This window comes from Schistocerca serialis, chromosome 4 (assembly GCF_023864345.2).
Source record: "Schistocerca serialis cubense isolate TAMUIC-IGC-003099 chromosome 4, iqSchSeri2.2, whole genome shotgun sequence".
Classification (NCBI taxonomy): Eukaryota; Metazoa; Arthropoda; class Insecta; order Orthoptera; family Acrididae; genus Schistocerca; species Schistocerca serialis.
In genome coordinates this window covers 733019252-733037955 of record NC_064641.1, presented here as the reverse complement: position 1 = coordinate 733037955, position 18704 = coordinate 733019252, and the positions used below count along the sequence as shown (strand labels likewise).

Genomic DNA, 18704 nt, shown 5'->3' with positions numbered 1-18704 from the left:
CTGTCGGAAGTGACGGAAACTTGGCGTGCTCAATCAGGAGACTTCAAATAATACATACGTAACGTCTCGTATTCGTAGCATTGTTTTAGGCTGAGAAAAAAAATGCGGTGCATTACTTTTTGCGTAACCCTCGTATATTAGAGAAGCTGGTTAAAGAGAAAACTCTTATAGTGATTTTGATATTAACTCTCTGTTTTCTCGAAATCTTCTTCATTCATCAAGTTTTAGTCCACAGTACCAACTTTCAAGACCGTAGCGGTCGCGCGGTTCCAGACTGTAGCGCCTAGAACCGCTCGGCCACCTCGGCCGGCTATTTTTTTTTCTGTATAGCTGTGTCTAATTTAACACTTTCGCTACAAGGACCGCTGTGTGAGCTATATCGTAAAAATCGTCCCCCCCCCCCCACACACACACACAAGAAAGCTCGATGTGTTGTGTGGCTAGGAGAAACATGCATGGGAACTAACCCCCCCCCCCCATCCCCCCCACAAACACACACACACACAGGAGAAAGCTCAATGTGTTGTGGAGCTAGGAGAAACAACATGGATGGGAACTATTTTAGCAACGGTGTCAGTTCAGAAACGGACAAGCAGCGGCAGACCGTCCGCTTCGTGCAGGCGATTCAAACCGCTTTCACGAGGTCGCCACCGAAATCGATAAGACAAGCTTCGTGGGATCGTCATGTGGCAAAGGGTACAGTGCATTAAATGGTTTGCAAACTTCTTAAACTGTATGTGTACAAGGTCCAAATTGTTCGGTTATTACAACCATATCATCGCCCAAAACGTGAACAATTTTCGGTGGTCATATTGAACTGTCTGGATGAGGACAATGATTTCTAGAAGCATGTGTGTTTTTCCGATAAGGCTACATTTCACGTTTGTGGCTCAGTTAACAGCCATAATGTCCGGATCTGGGGATCAGAAAATCCTCATGTCGTACGAGAACACATTCTGGACAGTCCCAAGGCAAAGGTGTGATGTGGCTTAATGTGTGATCGAGTGATTGGCCCATTTTACTTCCTTCAAAGCAATGTAAGTATGTATGTTTACTTAGACATGTTGATGAATTATGTCGTTCCCCAGCTACTGGATATGCAAGGCACTGTCATCTTTCCCCCTCTTTGGTCTCTGGAAGTCCACAGTTTTCTTAATGAAACCTTCCTCAACAGCTGTACTGGCAGAGACGGGCCACTTACATAACACCCAAAATCACCTGGCATTGCCCTCTTGGATTTCTTTCTTTGGGAGCATATGAAAGATACTGTGTACACAACAGCAGTTCCTGACATTATAACAGCAGCAACGCATCAGAGATACCATTAGCACAGTCACATCAGACATGTTGCAGAATGTATGGCGAGAGATTGAATACCGGATTGATATTTTGGGTGTTAGCAGAGGTGTAGACGTTGCAGTGATTTAAATGTTGAAGTGTATTATCAGTTTTAAATGTTCATGTAAGGTTCAAAACTTAATGAGTAGAGCCATATGTGGTGTAATGCACGTTTCATTTATTATATTCAATAAAGAGTTACAATGTTTCGATAGCAAGGTAAACATTTATGTACAGCCTGTATTAGCCGCTTGCACATATCTTTCGGCGCACAATTGTAATAAAGAAACCCTTACTGAAAACACTAAACTCAAGAGAAACTGAACAGTACTCCAGTCAGCTGATCGAGATGCTGGTTTCAATATAAGGATGTCATGCGCAATATGTGTCGTCTATGGGTTAAGGCAGTTTCACTCGTACCAGCATACTATATAACATTAGATGTAATACAGTACATTAACAGCAGAAAATCGCATTCTCTTTTACTGACGTGAGCATTAAACCTACACAAGACATCCACTTATAAGAGCCACAGTTTTCTTGCATCGGAGACCATCCTGTCGGGTAGCAATTCACAGTAAAACTGGCAGCAGAGTTAGACCCGGCTGGCCGCTCCCCACGCTGCCCACGTGGCTACGATGGAGCCAATGACGGTCAGCGTCTGGTAGCCTGGTGACGTCACTGACGCGGCGCCGGCTCTGGTCAGCGAATAGTTGAGGAAGTCGACATATTTGGACACGTCGGTGTACACGCCAGGGAAGCCTGGCAAACCGCAGCTGACTCCAAAGCTGACGACTCCGGCAAGTGTACCATTACACACGAGTGGCCCACCACTGTCTCCCTGTGGAGAAGAATGAAGTCGTCAGTCAAAACCAAATATGAATAAATTGTAAGACGTGTATATTTCTATTGTCTATTGTCAAACCACAATTTATGAAAGATGTTTATATTTTATTAATAGGATTAAGTAGGAGTAATTAATATTTGTCATGTTGGAAATAATTGTGGTAGCAGGGAATGTCTGCACGAAAGTATTGTTGGCAAGAGAGACCGCAAATTGATATAATTTTAAACAGGGCGGGAGAGACCGCTTATGGATACATTTTAAGAAATGAGCGCGAAAGACCGCGCATTGATACATTTTGTAATGGTAGCAGGGATTGTCTGCACCAGAAAGCATTGTTGGCAGGGGAGACCGCACTTTAGCGTTCGTAGGAAGTCAGCAGTAAGCGAGATGTGAAGCGAGGTGGTAGCAGGTCTGAAGCGAGAGGCTGAGCCAGTAACAGTAAAAAAGGTAAGGAACAGTTTTGGGTTATTGCAGATAACGACACATTCTATGTTTCGTCGAAATAATCCGAAAATCACTTTTAATAAGCAGCAATTAAATTTGTATGCGAAGACTGAGAAAGAGAAAAAATTTCAAAGGGCAAATTTCACTTGTTATTATTAAGCAAGAGACAGAAATCGTGTTTCATAGGTTATTGTAGAAGGGAAGGTTTCGTAACAAAAAAGATACAGAGGAGACGGGAAGGTTTCAAAATTCCATCAGGAAAACTAAAGAATTATATTTTACCTCTAATACTGATTAGCTCCAATAACATTTCAGAAGGTTTCAAATAAAACAACATCTAAACTAACTGATGAAGTTAATCTGCAACCCTACTTTCTTTAGAAAGACTTCCCATGTCCACAAATTCACATAACAACTGAACATACAGTTTCCACTCTTTGCAAACAATGCAGTACTAACATAGTTTAATCGTTTCACATAAATGTTTCTTAAGTGCGAGTATTACTGTCAGAATGAAGCTACTTATAGTTTAATTGTTATCTTTTCATGAAGTTCAAAAGTGACCCTACGCACCACGAAGGAATTATCCAAATGGGAGGCAAATCGGTTGATGTTATGCACATGTACAGACAAACAAATTATTACAATTTCAGAAAAATTGGATGATTAATTCAAGAGTAAGAGCTTCACAAATGGGTCCTCCTTGGCCCACCTCTGGGACTTAAGTAAGCAGTTATTCGGCTTGGCATTGGTTGACAGAGTTATTGCATGTCCTCCTGGGGAATATCGTGCCAAATTCTGTCCAGTTTTCGCGTTAGAGAATCAATATCCCGAGATGTCTGGAGGCCCCTGTCTATAATGCTCCAAATGTTCTCAATTAGATACAGATTGGGTGGCCTTGCTGGCGAAGGTAGTGTTTGGCAAACACGAAGACAAGCAATAAAAACTCTCGCCGAGGTTGGCTTGCTATAAAAGGCAACAAAAGCGGGCGTTGAATATCGTCCAACGCATCGCCATGCTGTAACGTTGACGCGGATAGCAACCAAAGGACCTGTTATGGAAAGAAATGGCACTTCAGGCGCTAACTCCTGGTCGTCAGGCAGTATAGAAGGTGACAGGCACGTCTCCAGAAACGTCTTTGGCCTGGAAGCTCACTGACTGGAGTAGAATTGTTTTCAGTGATGAGTCCCGCTTCGAACTGACCCCCAATGAACAATGAAGACGTGTCTGGTGACGCCCTGGACAGCAGTGGGATATTTCCTGACTGTCATACCACCGTCGTACTACCCGACTGCCAGGAGTCATGGTTTGGGGTGCCATTTCATTTCCTAGAAGGACACCATTGGTTGTCGTCCGCGGCACCCTTACAGCACAGCGGTACGTCTACGATATTATACGCCCTGTTATGCTGCTCTTCACGGCAAGCCATTCTGGGCTAATATTTCAGCACGATAATGCTCGCCCACACACGGCGAGAGCTTCCACTACTTGTCTTCGTGCTTGCCAAACCATACTTTGGCCAGCAACGTTGCCAGATCCCTCCCCAACTGAGAACGCTTGGAGCCGGTAGGACTCACTACCGCCGGCCGGTGTGGCCGTGCGGTTCTAAGCGCGTCAGTTTGGAATCGCGTGACCGCTACGGTCGCAGGTTCGAATCCTGCCTCGGGCATGGATGTGTGTGATGTCCTTAGGTTAGTTAGGTTTAAGTAGTTCTAAGTTCTAGGGGACTGATGACCTCAGTAGTTAAGTCCCATAGTGCTCAGAGCCATTTGAACCATTTTTTTGACTCACTACCATCTCGGGATCTGGACAATATAACGCGTCAGTTGGACAGAATTTGTCTCGATATCCCTCAACATGGCATGCAAAATATATATCAATGCCAAGCCCAATAACTGCTTGCATAAGGGCCGAAGGTGGACCAAAGCTTTACTGAGTTGCTCAATTTAATTGCTCCCTCAACAGGACATGCAAAATATATATTAATCAATGCCAAGCCCAATAACTACTTGTATAAGGGCCGGAGGTGGACCAAAGCTTTATTGAGTTGCTCAGTTTAAATGCTCTTTCCCTTCAACAAAACATCCAACTTTTTTACTGAAATAGTAATCATTTATTTATCTTCCATGTCGATAGGTGTCATTTGAGTATTAATCGATTGTACAATAACGTCATATCTTTGCTCTCGAGCTGTTACATGTGAGCGAGCAGCGATGTTGTACGCTGTATCGCAGGGTTAGCTTATCATCTTTGGTGTGCGCGTAGGCGCAGTAGCAGATAGTGGTTTGCTGTGTTAAAGTGAGGAAGCAGTTGTAATGTTATGTTCCAAATCCAAAGTCTCAATTTATCGATCTGCTTAATCAAGATGAATATGTAATAGTAACTGATCTGAGAAGGAGGAAGTGTAATGGAATCTTTTATTTACGTGAAGAGGAATTATAAGGTAATTTTTTGAAGTCACTCTTATTATTGCAGCGCCATTTTACACCTACCTTAATCTTAAAATTACTAACTGATCATGGTTTTTTCAAAAGTAGAAAAGGAACTAAGTGTGTCCGGAAAATACTTCGATTTGCAACTAACAGAGAACTCATTGCACCTCACGAGTGTCTCGGTGCAGATAGAGTAATTTGCAGCTTTAGTATAGCAGCGTGCAAGACAGAGCAGTACTGCAACGCGTTATCCAGATTTGCACAGAATAGAGATAAAGACTAAATGTTTTAATTTTTTTTTTATTCAATCAGGTCTAACTTATGTCATTTAGAGACAGTTAGATTTTTCTGGGATCTGTGATCACTTTTGCAAAACTGATTATCGTAGGTTTTATGTCAAAATTCATTATTCAGACAGTTCATACTGTTCAAAATTCTTGCAGTCAGATTATTCACTTTACCAGTATTAATGGCTTCCCTTCTCATTGCACCAGTTCAGTCTTTCATTACTATTCGTTATTACTTCCGCACAGCTCTTATAATTCAAAGCAGAGTACGTCAGTCATACTTTTGTTATCTAAAGACATCTTTCACTTAGCGATATCCTTGTACAGTACGGGCGACGTAAGAATATTTTGAGAAACAGACAGAAATTGTGTACTGCTCTGTCTTACTTACTCTTATAATTATGGCGCAACGCGAATTCGTCTATTAACATTGTACATCTTTCGTCAAATTTGGCATCTATTGTTCTCGACTTTGCCTTATATTACCATGCCACGTAGTATGTTTGTGAGTAAAGCGCGCACTACTATGAATTCGCAAAAATCTGATTTGCAAAATGCAACCGACAGCAGCAATACCTTTGCCGGTCATTCTGTTGCTAGTTAATACTAGCCATATTTCTGAGGTGGTAATGCAAGACGCTGTGTCTTTGCACCCAGATAGTCAATGCACGAACATTGTAGACACTCTTGATCCTGGCGTGACTCCGCATTCTAATAATAATGTTTGTGGTAATATTAATATTTTACTATCTGTGTATAGTAATTGCCCACAAATAAATATGGAAGATTCACTCCCTCTGACAAAATCCGACACCCAGCCTCGACTTTTCCGACAATTCTGTTACGTAACAGCGTTCTCTGACAACCAACAATTCACTTCTTTTTTCCTCAGCCGGATTTTGAACGCCTGTTGGAAGCTATTGAGACATTGTCTGACGAAAATAATAAACCTTTTGTGGAACAATCCACTCGTTTTGCTGAAGAACTTAAAGAAAAAAAAACAATACAATTACGAAACGTTTTGATGAACACTCCACTTGTTTTGACGAACTTAAAAACAGTAACGAATCCCTTACAAAGCATTTTCAAGAACTTAATGACAAATGTTCCAAAAATCATGAATCTCTTGCAGAACGTTTTGATGCACTGGCTATTCATTTGGAACCGCTTAATCACAAATTCAAAGAACATAAAAAATCTATAACGCATTCCGTGACAATCAGAAAGCGCTCTGTGACGAATTAAAAGACAGCCACTAAAATTTAACATACCGTATAAACAATGTTTCAACGTAGGTAACGAATGTCACATTTCTTTTAAGCGAACTAACTATAGTTCATGACAACCTTAAGCAGTGTGTTTCAGACAGAGAAGTAGCCGTTGATGAACTACTTAATACCATTTCTGAAACTCAACGACAAAACACAGCCCTACTTATTGCTAAAATTAGAAAGTCCGTTCTTAGTGAAATTGTTGCTACTGTGCCAAAGAAAACGCGTAGTTATGCTGTACAGTTACAGGCCCTTAAAGCTGATACTACTAAAAATCCACGAGCAATACGACAGTCTCAATGCGGAATATGTTGAACTCGCCGACACAGTAGGGCAATTAAAATTAAACCACGACAATCAGTCTGAAGGCACACAGCCAGTACACTTCACTGACCCTGAAGAATATCACTCACTTGAAAACTTTCGAGAGGGACCAACGAAAATTAATTGCCAAACCAAATAGGAACTTAATAAAATTAATGCTCGCCTTTCTATCAGAACGATTCCAAGGACTACTCACATAATTTTGCCACTCAAATAAATATGGAAGATTCACTCCCTGTGACCGATCAGAATATAGAACATTCTCCGCAACCTCAGCTGACTAAACCGGCCAGAGAAATAGACTTTTTACAACACATGACAACTCTCGCACCTTTTTCGACTGACAGCATTCTTTTGATAATTTTAGAACCGATGGATTCGACTGCAAGCATTTTTTATGTGTCAGGAAATACAAAGTGCTTGGTAATGGTTCTAATTGTCTACATTCCTTGGACTAGATTCAGCAATTCACCTTTTCTTTGCCGCCAAACTGGACTGCGTCTCATAAATTAGAATTTATTTGCAGCTTTTTGGAGGGGGAACCGTCGACGAGAATGCGACCCGTTGCACGCCAGTATTTTTCTGTTGAGGAATTCCAAAGCATTTTCCTCGCAGCATACTGATCTGAGACGACACAGCGTGCAGTAAAAGACAGATTAGTTAATTTACCAAATTTCAACAACTCCAATTTGAGACATTAACTCAATACTTTGAATACATGGTACAATAAAACCAGCATTTAACTGAGCCATCCACCCCGTTACGTTTGATTCGCCTCTGCATTTCAAAACTTCCAGGAAATCTGAAAAGTGTGTTAAGAAGAAGTCAACAAACATCTAACATACATGCGTTTCGTGACGTTTTACAATTACTTGAAATTCATCAGTCATTTTCTCAGCAAAAGAGTAATAACAAATTTTCTAAAAACACTCGTAATTTTCACTACAAACACAATGGTGGTCATTTTGGTACGTTTTTCAATCGTAAGAAGGATGACTATTTTGGGAACGAAAGACGTAACAAAAATTTTGGCAACAAGAATCAGAACTTAAATGGTAATGAGCAACGACATTTTCAGCAGAACCAAAGTCTTCCTAATGGCTACCAACAGCTGAATCACAATTTTCAAAAGTCTAGTCAGCAATATTCTAATGCAGGACAACACATGTCAGCCTTTGCCGCAACACCTATCGCAGCAGCAATCATTTTCGCAAAACAATTCTGGCAATAATTTTGTCCACAGGAACAATTTCCGTAGCAACAGACAGCAGCCGTACCAGCAAAACTCGTATGCCAATGCCCAGCATTTTCAAGGTCACAATGGGAATAAACATGGAAATAGAAATATTAATCATAATTACAGGAATAAAGGGTACTTTAAAAACAGCCAGTCTTTATGCTTAAATGAACCAGATTTACGTATTCATCCGCAGCAAGGTAATCAAAACCATTCAGAACGTCAGTGCACTTTTCAAGTCACTGAAGTCGCATCTGCCAATGCACCTAACAGAAAAAAATGTTCAAATGTGTGTGAAATCTTATGGGACTTAACTGCTAAGGTCATCAGTCCCTAAGCTTACACACTACTTAACCTAAATTATCCTAAGGACAAACACACACACCCACGCCCGAGGGAGGACTCGAACCTCCGCCGGGATCAGCCACAATTGCACCTAACAGTACAGACGCTACGCAACAGTGACTAGCGGACCAGGTCTCATGACGCCGAAGGCGCGCCAACACAGGGTACTTCGCATTCTGCACATACTATAGAGCATACGATCCGCTTAAAATGCATCAGGAATTTACTGTTACGTGAATCTGAACATCCTCTGAAACATTTTTATCTTCCTGTTAATACCATTCAAGTTGGCAAACACGTATTAAAAGAAGTTCTGGGTTCTCGTTCTCCCATTACTGTCATGAGTGACGCAGCACTCATCCGCTGCAATTCTGATGATTCTTGTCCGATGTTACCTCACAATAAAATAAAAATAAATGCTGCTGTACCTGATAAAAGCGTTGAAGTCAAATCTCAAACTCACTCACAGTTTTCCACGCAAAGTCACACATTTTTCGCCAACTTCCTTATCGTTCCATTATTAACAACTGAAGTCATTCTGGGCAACGATTTCTTAAATAGACCTGAAGCACTGCTGGATTTTAACATTCTTGCATTACGTTACAAAACGACGACAGTACGATTTCTTTAAATTTTGATTAGAGCCTCTCTAGAGAGGAACAAGACATTAACCGCCTGCATTTCCTTTCTTCAAACAGAAATATCGACTGGTACACCATAGAATTTCATTCAGCTGACACATTCTATGAGCACAAAGATGACGACTCTGTGATATGGATTACTACTGGTCTGATATCACTACAGTCTATTTGTCTATTTAATCTCATAACATTGGTTTTGCACTTATATTTCGATTTACAATGCTGTTATTCAGGAGAATTTTTACCATTTATCTGATGCTATCCATACCCTGTTGCTTTCATACATTTTTTGTCTACTGTCAGAAGGAATATTGGCTCATATCTACAATTTCCTTTTCTTAGGATCTATTGTGATTGCAAGTATTTTTCGTACAGTATTGAATGTTTTATACTTATGGCTATGGAGTGTTTTTCGTTTGGGAGACAATTGATGTCGAGAGAACAGGGAATGTTATTTTGGTAATTTCAGATGAGTTGTTTTACGAAGTTTATTGTATATTTGTGATTTGGCGATGACATGTAATGAGATGTATGATTATGATTTATGTGGCTTACATATATGACGACGTATTATGTGAAGTTACTGATGAAATGATGACAATGAATAATATTGAGGTAATGTTTAGGGCTTAGGGACCCCGTTTTTCTTGAAGTCGATTTTTTTTCACATGATCACATTTCTGATCAGTCGTGGCAGGTTGACAATAGTAACTGTTCTACAGCTATTTGTTACTAAACTAAAGTTTCTTTTGTACAATATGCAGTTCACACTTTTTTGGAGTTTTTTTATGCAACTGTGGATATATTTAGTAATTTTTTTTCTTTTCTCTATGAGAGCTACACAACAGACTACAGTAATGTACATATCCGGTCTAATTACTACTATATACTATGACATTTTTGTCTTGCATAGTAATAATCTACAGCATTATCTTGACTATTTGTTCTTGTGGAAGCTATGATTTTCTCATGTGTACTGATGAAATAAGAAACACATACACAGCTTTACAGACAACATACTCGCACAAATGATATTACTACACCTAATTTGTGTCATATCATTTTCCATACTCATGCTTTGTCTTTTCAAGAATGCTGTATGTAGGTCATGCTATGCTTTATTTGTCTTACATTTAGGGATACATTCTGGAGTACAGTTTGGTTATTACCTATTACAAATGTCAGTTGTATTATAGAGTAAGGCTCATGTTTTCTTTGATGTTTACGGTGAACCTTAGTCTTGAAGGTCTTTTTTTGTTTTTTGTTTTTTTTTTACCACTAACACATTGTAATCCTTAGGATGGATAGGATGTGTGACTGCTGTGTACGGACGCAGGAGGAGCTGGCCACTGTTCGCGAACAGCTGAGCGTGTTGATGGCCGCGGTCAGCCGTCTTCAGGCTGCTGCCTCGGAGTGTAGCGGCAGTGGGGAGTCCGGTGCGTCGCATGGTACACCCCAGCTTTTACATGCTTCACCCACTGTCCTGCTGTCGAGACATCTTCGCGTGTACCGGGCGGCGGGTGAAGGAGCCCCTTAGGAAAATAGCGGAAAGGTCGGGGAAGAAGGCCAGTGTTCACTCTGTCTGCTTGCCGGGGGGTCTCATCCGAGATGTGGAGGAGGCTCTGCCGGCGGCGATAGAGAGCACTGGGTGCACCCGACTGCAAATTGTTGCTCATGTCGGCACCAATGACTCCTGCCGTCTGGGTTCAGAGGTCATCCTCAGTTCGTACAGGCGGTTGGCGGAATTGGTGAAGGCGGAAAGCCTCGCTCGCGGGGTGAAATCAGAGCTAACTATTTGTAGTATCGTTCCCAGAACCGATCGCGGTCTTCTGGTTTGGAGCCGAGTGGAAGGCTTGAACCAGAGGCTCAGACGATTCTGCGGAGATCTGGGGTGCAAATTTCTCGACCTCCGCTATCGGGTGGAGAAATGTAGGGTCCCCCTGAATAGGTCAGGCGTGCACTACACGCCGGAAGCGGCTACAGGGGTAGCGGAGTACGTGTGGAGTGCACATGGGGTTTTTTTAGGTTAGAGAATCCCCTCCCTAGGCCCGACAAGACGCCTCCTGAGACGCAGCAAGGTAGGAGTAGGCAAAATGCAACAGGGAATAACAATATTAATGTGCTAATAGTAAACTGCAGGAGCGTCTACAGAAAGATCCCAGAACTGCTCTCATTAATAAACGGTCACAACGCCCATATAGTACTAGGGACAGAAAGTTGGCTGAAACCAGATGTAAATAATAATGAAATCCTAAACTCAGATTGGAATGTATACCGCAGAGACAGGTTGGACAGTGAAGGGGGAGGCGTGTTTATAGCGATAAGAAGTGCAATAGTATCGAAGGAAATTGACGGAGATCCGAAATGTGAAATGATTTGGGTGAAGGTCACGGTTAAAGCAGGCTCAGACATGGTAATTGGATGTCTCTATAGGCCCCCTGGCTCAGCAGCTGTTGTGGCTGGGCACCTGATGGATAATTTGGAAAATATTTCGAGTAGATTTCCCCACCATGTTATAGTTCTGGGTGGAGATTTTAATTTGCCGGATATAGACTGGGAGACTCAGACGTTCATAACGGGTGGCAGGGACAAAGAATCCAGTGAAATTTTTTTAAGTGCTTTATCTGAAAACTACCTTGAGCAGTTAAACAGAGAACCGACTCGTGGCGATAACATATTAGACCTTCTGGTGACAAACAGACCCGAACTATTTGAAAAAGTTAACGCAGAACAGGGAATCAGCGATCATAAAGCGGTTACGGCATCGATGATTTCAGCCGTAAATAGGAATATTAAAAAGGGTAGGAAGATTTTTCTGTTTAGCAAAAGTGACAAAAAGCAGATTTCAGAGTACCTGTTGGCTCAACACAAAAGTTTTGTCTCAAGCACAGATAGTGTTGAGGATCAGTGGACAAAGTTCAAAACCGTCGTACATAATGCGTTAGATGAGTATGTGCCAAGCAAGATCGTAAGAGATGGAAAAGAGCCACCGTGGTACAACAACCGAGTTAGAAAACTGCTGCGGAAGCAAAGGGAACTTCACATCAAACATAAACATAGCCAAAGCCTTGCAGACAAACAAAAATTACGCGAAGCGAAATGTAGTGTGAGGAGGGCTATGCGAGAGGCGTTCAATGAATTCGAAAGTAAAGTTGTATGTACTGACTTGGCAGAAAATCCTAAGAAATTTTCACCGAGCGAGGTGGCGCAGTGGTTAGACACTGGACTCGCATTCGGGAGGACGACGGTTCAATCCCGCGTCCGGCCATCCTGATTTAGGTTTTCCGTGATTTCCCTAAATCATTCCAGGCAAATGCCGGGATGGTTCCTCTGAAAGGGCACGGCCGACTTCCTTCCCCATCCTTCCCTAATCCGATGAGACCGATGACCACGCTGTCTGGTCTCCTTCCCCAAACCAACCAACCAACCTAAGAAATTTTGGTCTTATGTCAAAGCGGTAGGTGGATCAAAACAAAATGTCCAGACACTCTGTGACCAAAATGGTACTGAAACAGAGGATGACACACTAAAGGCCGAAATACTAAATGTCTTTTTCCAAAGTTGTTTCACAGAGGAAGATTGCACTGTAGTTCCTTCTCTAGGTTGTCGCACAGATGACAAAATGGTAGATATCGAAATAGATGACAGAGGGATAGAGAAACAATTAAAATCGCTCAAAAGAGGAAAGGCCTCTGGACCTGATGGGATACCAGTTCAATTTTACACAGAGTACGCGAAGGAACTTGCCCCCCTTCTTGTAGCGGTGTACCGTAGGTCTCTAGAAGAGCGTAGCGTTCCAAAGGATTGGAAAAGGGCACAGGTCATCCCCGTTTTCAAGAAGGGACGTCGAGCAGATGTGCAGAACTATAGACCTATATCTCTAACGTCGATCAGTTGTAGAATTTTGGAACACGTATTGTGTTCGAGTATAACGACTTTTCTGGAGACTAGAAATCTACTCTGTAGGAATCAGCATGGGTTTCGAAAAAGACGGTCATGTGAAACCCAGCTCGCGCTATTCGTCCACGAGACTCAGAGGGCCATAGATACGGGTTCACAGGTAGATGCCGTGTTTCTTGACTTCCGCAAGGCGTTAGATACAGTTCCCCACAGTCGTTTAATGAACAAAGTAAGAGCATATGGACTATCAGACCAATTGTCAAAATATTTCAGTATCAAAGTGCAAATAAAGTACAACACTTCATATACAACAAGAGGGTATGTCCATGCAATGAAATACAATGGTGAAAAAAGCAAATATGGTACATCAAGAAAAAAAACGTGAAAGATATTGCCTTAAAGAGCAAAATATACCAGAATTCAGTACTTCTTAAGACTAACAAAATGGTTTATAACTAAGCAAACAATCAGTTTTTCCAAAGTATTTACAAAGTCCACATGTCAGAGTAATGTGCAAAATTAATTGCTGTGTGACAAGAATCATTGATCTTAAAGAGAAAAAATATCGGAATACAGCACATCTTAACACTAAAGAAGTGGCATAAAACTAAGCAAATAATCGGGGTAGCAATATCAGCAAGAAAATAATATACATAAATTCCAATATGTCACAGTACACACAAATGGCATGGGAACATCCCGTTTCATCCAGTGTAATGTGCAAACATAGTTGCAGTATGACCAGGATCATTGCATACAAAGTTATACTGGTGGCATGCAAAAAATATTTATCAAGAGCAAAGCATGTCACATTCAGGAACATGAGTAACACAGTGCTATAAAATAGTTGTTGTATACATTCAGAGAAGTGTGCAAAGATAGTTGCTTTATGACAAGACACTTTCCATATGATTTCAAAAACATCTCTATATCAACATAAAAATATTTATGCTAATATCTAGGCGAACTGTCTCTGCATAGTAAAAACACAAGGGAAAAATCGGAGCTCCACTAACTATGGGAACAAATATGACATGAGGAGTAAAAGGAAAGTTTGTATAGGGTACTAGTCCTAAAGTACCTGTGGAAAGAAATAGTCATTCATCGTGCATCAGTCAATATGGCAACAAGAAAAGTTTGGCTGAAATAATGAGTAAACTTATATAAGAAGCAAATCAAAAATGTAAACCTGTGGGGAAGAAAACACGTACAGAATTCCATTAACATCATACAATTTGCTGACAGAGGCAGTGCCTGACATATTCTCAACCTGGGAAGATCTGTTAAAATGGATTAGTACAAACTTCGAAAATTCATGAGTTGCAAAACCACGATACATGGTTTTCCAAGGTGTCAGCCACATTACTATTACCTGAACGCTTACCATTTACTTCCATATGTACCACGCTGACTGTACTAAGCTGCTGAAGTATATAGATCTCTCACTCCTTAACAAGTTATGTAAGACGGTGGCAAAAAGCAAACATTTACAAGCACAAGGTGGGTCTGTAACAGTTAAGGTACATAGGATTACATCTACATCTACATCTACATCTACATCCATACTCCGCAAGCCACCTGACGGTGTGTGGCGGGGGGAACTTTGAGTACCTCTATCGGTTCTCCCTTCTATTCCATTGTCGTTCGAGGAAAGAGAGATTGTCGGTATGCCTCTGTGTGGGCTCTAATCTCTCTGTTTTATCCTCATGGTCTCTTCGCGAGATATACGTATGAGGGAGCAATATACTGCTTGACTCCTCGGTGAAGGTATGTTGTCGAAACTTCAACAAAAGCCCGTACCGAGCTACTGAGCGTCTCTCCTGCAGAGTCTTGTGCTGGAGTTTATCTATCATCTCCGTAACGCTTTCGCGATTGCTAAATGATCCTGTAACGAAGCGCGCTGCTCTCCGTTGGATCTTCTCTATCTCTTCTATCAACCCTATCTGGTACGGATCCCACACTGGTGAGTAGTATTCAAGCAGTGGGCGAACAAGTGTACTGTAACCTACTTCCTTTGTTTTCGGATTGCATTTCCTTAGGATTCTTCCAACGAATCTCAGTCTGGCATCCGCGTTACCGACGATCAACTTTATATGATCATTTCATTTTAAATCACTCCTAATACCTACTCCCAGATAATTCACGGAATTAACTGCTTCCATTTACTGACCTGCTATAATGTAGCTAAATGATAAAGGATCTTTTTTTCTATGTATTCGCAGCACATTACACTTGTCTACATTGAGATTCAGTTGCCATTCCCTGCATCATTCGCCAATTCGTTGCAGATACTCCTGCATTTCCGTACAATTTTCCATTGTTACAACCTCTCGATGTACCACAGCATCATCCGCAAAAAGCCTCAGTGAACTTCGGATGTCATCCACAAGGTCATTTATGTATATTGTGAATACCAACGGTCCTACGACACTCCCCTGCGGCACACCTGAAATCACTCTTACTTCGGAAGACTTCTCTCCATTGAGAATGACATGATGCGCTCTGTTATCTAGGAACTCTTCAATCCAATCACACAATTGGTCTGATAGTCCATATGCTCTTACTTTGTCCATTAAACGACTGTGGGGAACTGTATCGAACTCCTTGCGAAAGTCAGGAAACACGGCATCTACCTGGGAACCCGTGTCTATGGCCCTCTGAGTCTCGTGGACGAACAGCGCGAGCTGGGTTTCACACGATCGTCTTTCTGGAACTCATACTGATTCCTACAAAGTAGATTTCTAGTGTCCAGAAAAATCATTGTACTCGAACATAATATGTGTTCCAAAATTCTACAACTGATCGACGAGATATAGGTCTATAGTTGTGCACATCTGTTCGACGTCCCTTCTTGAAAACGGAGATGATCTGTGCCCTTTTCCAATCCTTTGGAACGCTGCGCTCTTCTAGAGACCTACGACACACCGCTGCAGGAAGGGTGGCAAGTTCCTTCGCGTACTCTGTGTAAAATCGAACTGGTATCCCATCAGATACAGCGGCCTTTCCTCTTTTGAGCGATTTTAATTGTTTCTCTATCCCTCTGTCGTCTATTTCGATGTCTACCATTTTGTCATCTGTGCGATAATCTAGAGAAGGAACTACTGTGCAGTCTTCCTCTGTGAAACATGTTGGAAAAAGACATTTAGTATTTCGGCCTTTAGTGTGTCATCCTCTGTTTCAGTACCATTTTGGTCACAGAGTGTCTGGACATTTTGTTTTGATCCACCTACGGCTTTGACATTGGACGTGGTTAGCTGATTTTAATCAAGAACGCCTTTAAGGGGACAAAGACGCCATTGTCAATACCTCACTGAGTTTGAACGAGTTCGTGTAATAGGGCTACGAAAAGCAGGACGTCATTTCTGCAATTTGCAGAAAGACTTGGCAAGAATGTATCCACTCTACATGACTCCTGGTAACCGATCTCTAACCGTTCGTTGTGTCACTATGGAGGCAACTGCGGCTCAAGTTTCTGATGCAGATGTCCCTCCCTCTCGATAGTGCCACGCTTCCTGTCTTCTTGCGACCGCGCATTCTCATGACCACCACCACCAAGAGTCATGTACAGTGGCTACATTCTTGACAAGTCTTTGTGCAATTTGCAGAAACAACATCCAGCTTTTCGTAGCCCTATTACACGACCTCGTTCAAACTCATTGAGGTATTGACAATGGCGGCTTTGTTCCCTTAAAGGCGTTCTTGATTAAATTCAGCTAACCACGTCCAATCTCAAAGGTAACTAACGCTCATGACCGTTACAGCGTGTATTTAAAGCCAACCTGATTTGCACCCTCATAGTGACGCTACTAGCGCTACTCTGATGCGATTGGCATGAAATTTGCGTAGACATCTTTCATATGTAGAAACACGCATTTCAACTTTCGTTTATGTCGAACAACTCCTTCGTGATGTTGCGATTTTTTTCTGTCAGAGTAGCATTTTCTCAGATTGCATTAAGTACATAGACATAGTTCGTAAATAGTTACTAAATGTACACCGGTAAAACATTACCTACTAACGTCTGAAAATTATGACTCACATAAAACGTCGGTGTTACAGAGTGGCAGGACGCACTTACGGACTGGCAAGTGGAATATAAAACGCAAAAAACTGTTTGAAATGTATTTCTATTACATATAGTGGATAGTAATTCTAGGTAATAGTGCAATAGTAGTGGTAAGTACAGTTAGTTTTGTTAGTGGTTGCAGTCGTAATTAACAGCAGTAATCACTGTGGTATGGTAAACAGTAATATGTTAGCTGTAGCAGTAGATGCAGTTCCATTAGATACCGATGTACAGAAAGCAATACTAGCTTTTGATAGTAGTAATGTGAAAGAGAGATTTTAAATACAAACAAATTATTAAATAATAAATAATCTTTGCGTATTTCTGTGGGAAGTGTGCTGAAGATGGAATACATTAGCCATACTCTACTCGAATATTCAGTGACGGAAGTGGGAAACATTTCTTGACTACTATGAGGAATTAACGCGTGTGAATCGAAGGGACTATTATCTGTAAAAGAACAGTAGACTCACCTGGCAGGAGTCTTTGTTCCTCTCCCCTCCAGCACACAGCATTCCTTCCCGTACGATGATCGTGCGACAAATCCCTCTGTTCGTCACGTTCACCGTCACGTACTTCAGCTGCTGTGGAGAGACCCCATTCTGCAGAAATAAGACATCAAGCTTATAGCTGCACACTGTAGAACACCACAAAGACAAAACATTAAGACTGTGCAGTTCATCGACCTTTTCCAAGCGTAAGTCGTGCAAGAAGCAATCCACAGACCAATATGATGTTTGAAGCTTCCTGGAAGCTTATAACTGTGTGCCGGATCGAGACTCGAAACCTAAACTTTTCCCTTTTTGTGAAAATCCTACATCGATCGAGCTACATAGGCGCCATTTATGACCTCCTCTCACAGCTTTACTTTCAGGACTGGTAGTTGCGCAAGGTATCGTGCCTATGGCTGGAGCTATTGCAAACGACAGCGGCTGTGTCAAAGATATTACGAAGTCAGGTGACCTCTTTGATATGTTATCTGAAGAGTATGAAGTGACGTTCCGACTGGAGAGAGAATGATGTTTTTACGAGTCACTCAGACGGAAACGCAGTCGAGAGCAGGGTGTTCTTGGAGGAATAGCACATGGTTTCTGTGCCGTCTAAGAGTACCGCGTTTAGTTGCACTGCGGTAACCGGGTCGTGGGTAATATTTGCTGGTATTGCAGTGATGTTCTAGTGCTTCTTGGACGGAAGCAAATCTTTCGAGACAGATATTGCGGGGTACGGCTGAGCCTGACCGTATATGTGCGTTCACAAGGAAATAACAGCCACATTCGACAAGCACTGCTGCGCTGGGGTCGCTCTCATGTGATGCTTGTCGAGTTGTTTTTAAAAGGGCGATGTTATGATGTTGGGATCTGAGATCGGAGGCTGTTATACGATACGTTGCCGTTATACATCACTGACTTTTTGCTGGATACGCTTTTGCTTGCGCATCTTAGTCTAAATATTAATGCCACCGTAATACTTTCGCTGAACAGTAATTATTTCTGCTTGCTCTGAGATACACAACGATTACGAAGGTTCGACCGAGATCATGTTATGAATATTGCGGCGCTTATCTAGTTCACG

The 18704-nt window shown here is 41.7% G+C and overlaps 1 protein-coding gene across 1 annotated transcript; it reads right to left on the bottom strand.

Annotated features, from left to right (window-relative positions):
• Positions 1-1695: 1695 nt before the first annotated feature.
• On the bottom strand, positions 1696-17976 carry LOC126475307 (trypsin II-P29-like). The gene is made up of 3 exons (XM_050103080.1): positions 17819-17976; positions 17606-17734; positions 1696-2179 (listed from the first exon to the last, which is right to left on the bottom strand). The coding sequence occupies exons 2-3, from the start codon at positions 17645-17647 to the stop codon at positions 1934-1936; spliced, it is 288 nt and encodes a 95-aa protein (XP_049959037.1). The 5' UTR covers positions 17648-17734; positions 17819-17976; the 3' UTR covers positions 1696-1933.
• Between the last annotated feature and the right edge of the window lie 728 nt (positions 17977-18704).

Coding starts and splice junctions, on each gene's coding strand:
- LOC126475307 (XM_050103080.1), bottom strand. CDS start 17,647: ATGCTGTGTGCTGGAGGGGAGAGGAACAAAGACTCCTGCCAG. Junction 2,180..17,605: donor GGAACAAAGACTCCTGCCAG/GTGAGTCTACTG, acceptor TCTTCTCCACAG/GGAGACAGTGGTGGGCCACT.